The sequence below is a fragment of the Belonocnema kinseyi genome, chromosome 3 (assembly GCF_010883055.1).
Source record: "Belonocnema kinseyi isolate 2016_QV_RU_SX_M_011 chromosome 3, B_treatae_v1, whole genome shotgun sequence".
Lineage (NCBI taxonomy): Eukaryota > Metazoa > Arthropoda > Insecta > Hymenoptera > Cynipidae > Belonocnema > Belonocnema kinseyi.
The window spans coordinates 77,152,798-77,161,957 of NC_046659.1; the positions used below are offsets into that span (position 1 = coordinate 77,152,798).

The 9,160-nt window shown below is 28.1% G+C and overlaps 1 protein-coding gene across 1 annotated transcript; it reads right to left on the reverse strand.

Annotated features, from left to right (window-relative positions):
• Positions 1–629: 629 nt before the first annotated feature.
• Positions 630–8,878, reverse strand: LOC117170162. The gene is made up of 3 exons (XM_033356725.1): positions 8,634–8,878; positions 7,932–8,062; positions 630–2,690 (listed from the first exon to the last, which is right to left on the reverse strand). Exons 2-3 carry the CDS (start codon positions 8,010–8,012, stop codon positions 1,740–1,742), a joined length of 1,032 nt encoding a protein of 343 aa, XP_033212616.1. The 5' UTR covers positions 8,013–8,062; positions 8,634–8,878; the 3' UTR covers positions 630–1,739.
• Between the last annotated feature and the right edge of the window lie 282 nt (positions 8,879–9,160).

Consider the following 9,160-nt stretch of genomic DNA (forward strand, 5'->3'; position numbering starts at 1 on the left):
AGTTTATAATATAAATTTCAAATAAGTTGACCCTAAAATGATCATTTATTCATTTATTATCAATGATTAATAGTTATATATACATAATAAAATCTCCAGAAATAAATTATATAATGTGGCATATTAAATATTTGTAGAAAATATCACTTTTCTATTAAAAATTTTAAAAAATACGCAAATATAATAATTGTTCCTAAAATGACAAGATCGTTCATTTGGTTGTCGTTTCCATTAAAGATTGTTTAAAATATAGATTAATTAGAAGACAGAGCTTAAGTCTTTTTAATCGCAGTTAACATTTGAAATTTTTTGCACAGGGGGGAAAAAATTTTTTATGGACAAATCTATTTTGGGCCTACTCTATTCATTCGATTAAGAAGTGTTTTTTTAATAAAGCCCTTAAAATTTTAAAAAGGTTTGTGCTTTGATTTTTTCAAGAAAATATGCTAAATTTTGTAGTTAACAACAAAATTGAACCCTTCTTGCACTTTTTATAAATAACATTCTTGTAATGTTTTCAACTATATCAATCAAGGTCTAATATATATGCTAAACTAATCTATAAACAATCTCTAGTGTGTACGAATAATGTAAAAAAATGTATAACGTCATCAACAAATTAATGAAAATTTTTTTTTTCGGGATTGACACTTTTTAACTCATTAAAGTTCGGGATGTTTTTATATAAAATGTTAAAGAAGTGAATGCTTTATTACGATTAATTAAAAATAGATGGTACTTGCGAATTATTTCAACAATTTTTGTTAAAAAATTCGCAGTTTGGAAACTTGTCAAGGAATAGTCTCAAATTAATTTATAATACTTTAAAAATTTACCAGAATTACTAATTATTTAAGAAACTTTCATAAACAAACTCGACATTTAGCTATTTTTTAAAGAAAAGGCTCAAATTTTGCCACGATACTTTCCAAATAGACAAGAATTGTTATTTAGAGAAAAAATATTACCTATTATTGTATTTTAAGAACATAACAATATAACCGAATAAAAATGTATATTAGGTGACTCCTCGCTAAAATAATTTTTAATTTATACACATTTTTAAAATAATTCATCATTGTTGTCAATTTGGAATTATAGCAAAGAGTTTCGGAAAAACATGCTTAGTTTATTCCGCAAACGATAATTTAGGCTTTTCGTTGAAAATAGCCAGACTTTGAATTTGTTTATGAATAATGTTTAAGTAATCAACAATCGTTCGTAAAAAAGTGACCCTGATCGTTCAAATAAAAAAACCTAAGTCTGAATTTGTTTAGTAAAATTGTTACAATAATCAATCATTCAAGTTAATTTTCAAATTATCATCGCAAAATTTATCAGTAAGAGATTCTTATTAATAATTGTCAAATAGCATCTATATTCAATTATTCGTGAAAAAACATTATTTTCTCTCACATTATATACAAAAAATCTGTATTTAAATGAGCTAAACGTTGCCAATCCAGAAAAATAACTTTTTAAATTAATTTGTTTATATCTTGATAAACAATTTATTATAATTACCCTCGCCTACTGGAAATTATTTGTAGATAGTTTCAGTACAGATACGAGATCTTGATAAATATAAAAATCATAAAAATTATTTATTTTAAATATTTAAACTTTGTTAATTAAAAAATTAACTAAATTCTGTATAAAAAATTCAAACCCTTCATTGTATAGTGTTGGCTAAAAATTTATTTGCATCGTTCCATAGTCATTTTAAATATTTGTTTACCTCATACTACTGATTTCTGTTTCAGCTCTTTTAATTCCCGCTCCACACGTTGTTTTTCTATTTGAAGTAGTCGACATTTTTCTTCATAATGTTCTTTTTCTGCTTCAAGTTGCTGCTTTCTCATCATCTGACCTCTTGCCTCCTGATGTTGTGGAATTTTAACGTGGATCATCACATAGGCGACATCTTGGTATTCCAAAAGGGAGGTTGCATTCATAAAAATCATAGATTCCAAACCATACACGTTGGATATCTGATTATAGAGCTTATTGAAAAAATCCTCATCTTTAGAATCCAGTATTGGATAAAGTGCATCTAACATTTTAAAAATAATAACGTTCCTCTGGTCTTGGCTCAGAGTCTTTTGCCACTCCTTTGTAATTGGTGTAGGGTCATCTCTAATGCACAGATGTAAAATTTGTTCTTGAATCTTGTAGAGGTGATTCATCAATTCTGCTTGGCTTTCGAGATGAATTTTTCTCTTAGACTTTTCCTCAAGTTCTTTCTTCATCCTTTCGAGCTGGTTATATACTTGCTGATAGTATTCCAATTTTGTGTTAGAATTCTGGTAACAGTAATTTTCAATCCTTTTCCCACAAGCAATAATGTCGTGAATCTGATGTTCAAGAGTCAGCATGGGTCGAGATTCAAGTTGAAGAGTATCCAGATAGGCAGCTTGGATCAACCTGTAAGCATTATAATCCCTCATTTCTTTTGAGCATAATTGATCTGATGATTTCTTCATTTCTTCTTTCGGTGTGGTTTTCTTTTCTTGAAGTTCTGAACCCAGGGGATATTTCATGCTGATCGTCACGATTTCATTATTAATATGTAATAGCTCAAAAGAGTTGATGAGAGAACTTTCGGATTCTTCGGAAGAAGAATCTCGTTCAGCCAATTTTTTCTTCTGATCTCGAGGACTCTCTAAGGCTGCTGACTCTTTCTTAGAAGACTGCAATTTAAAAAAATTGGAATCTAGATTAAATTATTTGAGTATAACCTATCCGAGAAGCTAGTCACTGAGAAATCTCAGAATGCTACACTGGAAATCTTAGGAGAAATCTTTGCGGAACTCTTAGAAATCTTTCGCACAGCGAAGCATTCACACGTTTGTGATGCATACGCTGCGTCGGTGAGTCGAACTAACGGCCGACTCTATCCGAACGCCGCCGAGCTTAGCCGAGTCTGATTTCTCCTCGAGTTGCGATCTCGAGACTTATAGACTTATATTTTTCCTACAGCATAAAATATGTTCTGCACAGAAACAAATGGTCATTATATTATTCTGAAAACATTCTCAAAACATTATAGACCAAACGGTTATGTCCAATATTTTTCCTATACAAAATACATTATACATAAATATTAGGTGTAAAACTTTTCCTATGCAATACAGAATTTACACAAATTATTCAATACAGGGGGAAAAAATTATACTACAAACTCCTTCCTATATAATAAGGTGATTTTCCTCGAAAATAGGGCAATGCATTCTTTTAAATAAAATAAATATACATAAAAAATGTTGAATATTAATATAAATAATAAATTAATCTTCAACCAAAAAGATCAATTTTTTTCTGAAAGGACCTAATTTTGAACAAGAAGCTAAATTCAAATAAATAATGTTTATTTTTCAACGACACGGTTGAATTTTAAACAAAGAATATTAATTTTTGACCCAGTAGTTGTATTAAAAAAAAATCAAACATTCAAGCAAAAAAGCAAGGACTTTCAACAAAGTGTTGAAATTTTCACCAAATATTCGATTTCTCAATCTACAATGATAAATGATCAACACAACCTTCTGATTTTCAAAAAAAAATTAGGTTGACTCAAAAACAATTGAATTTAACCAAATAGTTGAATCTTCAAGCCAAAAAGATGATTTTGTTAGCAGATAATTAAAATTTCATTCGAAAAAGGGCTAATTATTTTCTAAAAAAGACTGATGTTCAACAAAATGGTTGAATTTTCGAACAGAAAATGATGACTTTTTAACCAAACAGTTTAATTTTGAACTAAGAAATCAATTTTTGGCATAAATTATGAATCTTTGATAGCTATAGTTAAATTATTAACCAAATATTTAATTATATTTTCAATCAGATACATTTTTTACTAAAATGAAGAATCTTCAATCAAAAAGCAGTTGAATTTGCAATAAAAAATATTTTTCAGTCAAAGGAAAAAAAATTTCTGCAAAACTGTTGAATTTTAGGACTAATAAGATAAATCTTCTACAAAACAATTAAATTGGCAATCCAAAAATATTATTTTTCAGCAGAAAAGTTAATTTTTAAACAAATGCATAATTTCATTTTGAAGTAAAACCGATTGATTATTCATAAAATAGTTACGATTCTCACAACTTGAATGAATTTTCTACTAATAAAATGAATTTTTAACAAAGTAGGTCTATTTTTTACACACAAAAAACACGATTTTTCAACAAAAAAGTTACATTTCCGCACAAAAAATGCAACAATTGATTTTTTTAACTAAAAATAACAGTTTTCTTGTCAAAAAATAAATTGAAGTTGTTAAACTTTCCACAAATGGTTGGATTTTCTACAAAAGAAAACACTAACCAAATAACAAAACTAAGTATAGTAATAAGATTTTCAACCAAAAGAGATGTATTCTGTACCCAAAGTATGATAGTAGACGATCAAATTATAAAGAATTTACAGTCGGTGTAAGCAGGTGTCTGCTTTTTCATTCCCCGTGGTGAATAACTTGTGTAAATCTTTTTTGAATAAGAAAAATTTTACATCTAATATTTTTGTGCAGAATAATTCTGTTCTGAATATCTTCAACCAAAATAGTTTCAATAGAGCATGGACAATATTTAAATAAAAAGAATCATTATTTTCATTGTGTAGGACCTACTTTGCGTAGAAAGTATTTGCTGTACGGTTTTTAATATTTGGCGTAGAATATATTTTGGACCGAAAAAATGTTTAACACAAAATGAACTTCCTCTCCATTTTCTCGAAACCTAATAATGTTTTTTAGACAAACTTGGTTTGCATTAATTCAGCAATTCAATAGCTAAACATTAATTCGTACGGCATGTTACCCTTCAAATATTATTCCTTTTTTGAAAATAGATTTGATGTCTAAATCTTTAAACTTTAAATTCAAATATTATGCATGAGTTATTACCAACATATCTTAAGATTTATCAACAGAAACGTTTCCCCTGATGATTTGAATTAATTACATTTAATAAATAAGATGTTAATTTTTTTTAATACAGTTAAAGTCGTTTTTTCTTAAATAAATCAGAAATTAATATCAACAATTTTACTAAGCAAATAATATTTTTTCTATATGTTTCTGCACAAAGCTTTCACCATTTTCAAACTATTTTTCTAATTTTAAATTATCTGTCCTTCAATGCTTGAGTTTGAGGTAAGCAGCTCAGGACCAAATCCTTTAAATTACTCAGGTACTACTTAGGTCCCATTATGGTATTGTAATTCTTAAGGGTTTGGTGATCATAAACTAAATAACTGGAAAATTTCCAGCTAGCCATTCTGAGTACGGGCAGTCGTCATTTCCTCCACGGCTACCTGCGTACCCTTCCCCTTCCAGTGTACAGCGACACTACCCCTCACTGGATTCGAAGTTGCTCCAGACCCTCGATGTTACCTCCCCCGTGGAGATAATCCCTTTGTCTTCCAAAACTCAAATCTATTCCTATTTGAAGAATATCAGTATGTCCAAGAAAATCATTTAAATATATATAATAATTAGATTAATTCCAATTTAATAAAGTATAAATATGGTATATGCACATTTTATGGACGAAAAATTAAACAATTTTCCACTTTTGGCCAATTATGCATACAATACAATTATAAATAATGAATAAATAAAAACAATAAACACAATTTCCCACTTTTCAAGTTATCGTGGATTAATAATTGATTTGAGTTAACAAAAGTAAGTGTTTGAACAAGTTATTATTATTATTTATAAAAATATTCTCTTACAGTGATTCTCGTATGTTGCAGTTTTTTCTAAAAAAAATTCACTGTTGATCCACTTTTAAATTGTAGTAAAATAATCATTAATTTTAGTTAACAAAGGTAAGTTTCGGCCCACAATGGTGACTCTTATCTGTAAGTCTTAATCAATCTGCGAAAAGAACATAACGTCTTGTAGGTACGCAGTTTTACAATTGGAAGTGTTATTCTTTGGTTAATATCTCAGTTTCTAAATTATATACATTATTTAACTTAAACTTTATATTTAGATTTATTTTATTTATAACTATTGATAAATCATTCAGTGTTATTCAAACAATGTATTTTAACGAAATACAACATTGATGAAAAAATTAGAATGTTGTAGTACAATTTTTTAACAAATTTTTTAAAAGTTGTCAGAAAACATTGCAGCCCCTTTAAAAATGACCCTGTAGTAAAAAAATGAATATATAAAAAACTTTGTAGTTGAATAATTATTTAAGTATCCGTTTAATTTTACAAAAATAATTCTTATGGATAAAAGAAAATTTATTTCCTACTTTCACGGATTCTTTAGATACAATGTTTAAATTTAAAAGCAGAATTATATAATTATATAACTACAACGCTCTTTTTTACAAATTTATTTTTTACTACAGTGTAATTTTGGAAATGCTTTCTTTCACATAAATAATTTTTAAAGCAGAAAACTCAGTACATTACAATTAAAAAAATTGAAATTATGATCATTTTGAAAATTTTAAATATTTAAAGAGACACAAAACTTTGTTAAAGGAAAATTTTTGTATAAAAAATCGAGGAAACATTTATTTAAGTACAATGTTTCTCACCAATCTGTATTCCTACTACTGTGAAAAAATTGGCATCAACTTTTCGTTGATGTAAGGAAAAGAAAAGTTAAAAAAAAATTGAATAATTATTTAGCTACAAAGTTTTTTTTTTAATTTTGTATTTTCACTTCAGAGCGCGTTTCAAGAAAAAAAAATTTCACTTTCACAGATATAATTCATCATCATACCAGAAAAATGCATTAATTATCATTATTCATCTTATACATAATAAGCTGTGTTTAAGGGTTTCAATACAAAAAATTGGATTTAATATACATCGCTAAAAAATAATTTTAAAAGAGTTACTTAAAAAAAATTGTTTATAAATTTTGTTACAAGATTTTCCTACTATATTTTAATTGTTTTTTCATTAGTTGTTCTTCGTTAAGAGATTTTTTTTTAAAGAGTAGTACTTTCAATTGTAAAAGAGCATACCTGCAAGAAATTATGTAATTTTCACAGATTTAAGAAAACTCACTTATAAGGATCGCCATGACGTGCCAAAACGTTCGAAACAAGTCAATTGTGTTCGGTTCACTTGACTCTGAACTCTAAAGCCAACAATGTACATTAACCATTTCTACAAAACTAAGTTTTGAGGATCAATAACATCACCCAGCGATTATCAAGTTATCATTATTTTAAATACTATTCTCTTTTAATAATTTTCGAAAAATGCGTTTTTTTTTTAATTTTCATCAGCTCTGCCAACGAAAAAAACAATAGATAATTGATTGAAAAATGATTGATTAACTTAATGGCAAGACAATGGGTAATTTGGAAGACAAAGGCATTATCGTTATGGGGGACATCACATCGAGGGCCTGAAGCAACTTAAAATCCAGTGAGGGGTAGTGTCGTTGCGCAGTGGAAGGAGAAGGTTAGGCAGGTAGTCGTGGAGGAAAAGACGATCGCCCATGAGTACACAGCTGTCCCAGCTGAGCTTTGGGAAATGTAATTCCTCTAATCACTTACTAATTTTCTTCTTTCTTTCAAATTAATGATTTTTTCATGAAAAAACATATTCTTTGTAATTAAAAAATCTGCCGCTATTCTGCTAAATGCATATTGATTTATATATTGTTAGAAAAAATGATTCTTTAATACTTTTCGAAAAAGCGAACAAGAACCTACTGTGCTACAACGATTTGACGGTCAGAAAAGGCGATTTATTATTTCTGAGGACTTCACCGCTAAATCCAAATAAAAACTCCATGGATTTGAGAAAAATCGAAATAATATTTTCAATTTTTGTAGTCTTTGTTTTATTACAAATATCCGTTTATAAATTGAAGTTTAGACTCTTATAGTAATATTGAATTCTTTAAGCCTAAATAAAAACTTATTTGAAATTATTATATTTACCTTCTGGATTATTTGTTTATTATCACGCTTCGCAGGGACAAGTTGAGCAGCAGCTCGCTTCGCAGAATGGACTCCACCCATATTGGAATACTTATTTTTTTTACAAATTATTGCTAGCACGTCTTTGCTACCTGAAAAAATTAATAGATAATCAGTTTTTATATTTAGAATATGCCTTTATAATTAGAAAATTTTCCATACTACAGAGATACTCTGTACCATTTTCCACTCAATAATTAAACGCATCTTGGTACACAAAAACCCATTTTTTAAAATGTTCTTTTCACATTAAAAACTTGAAAATATGGATCCAAACAATTTTTTATTTTATTTTGATAGTCAATTTCTACGTAAAATATATATAAGGATACACAATTATTCACTCATAAATAATTTTAATTCAAACTTTTTTGTGCAAAAATACTGGATATTTCTGAAACGTAACTTGAACGCATTGATAAATGTTTAGAAATTAGTTATTATTCAAAATAATTGTTCCATTTCACAAAACATTTCATGTATATAATTTATATTTCGAATCTGGGCATAGACTAATAGACGCTATTTATGAATTAAAACCTTTTTTTTTAGTTGAAGTGCATTAATTTGAGTTAAAAACGCATTCTTAACAAATAGGTTTTTCAAAATTAGAGTTCATTCCTTAATTATCATATACAACAAATATGGAAATATATAGCTTACCTTTTGTGGGATACGTCTCTATAATCTTAAATGAGTTTGATCCTCTTGAATAATTTAAATGTCTAAGAAATTAACACTTTTTGATTAATAACTGTTTTCAAAATATAATTATTCTGTAACGGAGTAATAGCACTTGCACCACAACAAAAATCCTTGACCTTCTTCCGTTCCGCACTCACTGACACTGCAGAGTAAAATGCAAATGGTAATGGTTGTGGTCAGTGGTGGCAGAGGGTACATAACAGGTATGTAACATAGCGAGTACTACGAGTTTCCGCTCTATTCTTATTCTTATTATAAGTGGCGTCTCTTTGGACCAAAACCAGTAAATACTTCTTGAAACATAATTTTCGATTTACCTCACCCAGTATAATATCTGACAGATATACTTTTAAAAAAGTAACACAAGAATATTAACCTGATACTTGGCTTAGGGGTTACTTTTAGACCCTAGCTGAAAGCTCTAAGAGGATTTTTGACGCAGATCAATATAAATTAAGTTATTAATAATTTCGAATGTTTTAAAA

Coding starts and splice junctions, on each gene's coding strand:
- LOC117170162 (XM_033356725.1), bottom strand. CDS start 8,012: ATGGGTGGAGTCCATTCTGCGAAGCGAGCTGCTGCTCAACTTGTCCCT. Junction 2,691..7,931: donor ATAAACAAATAATCCAGAAG/GTAAATATAATA, acceptor TTTAAATTGCAG/TCTTCTAAGAAAGAGTCAGC.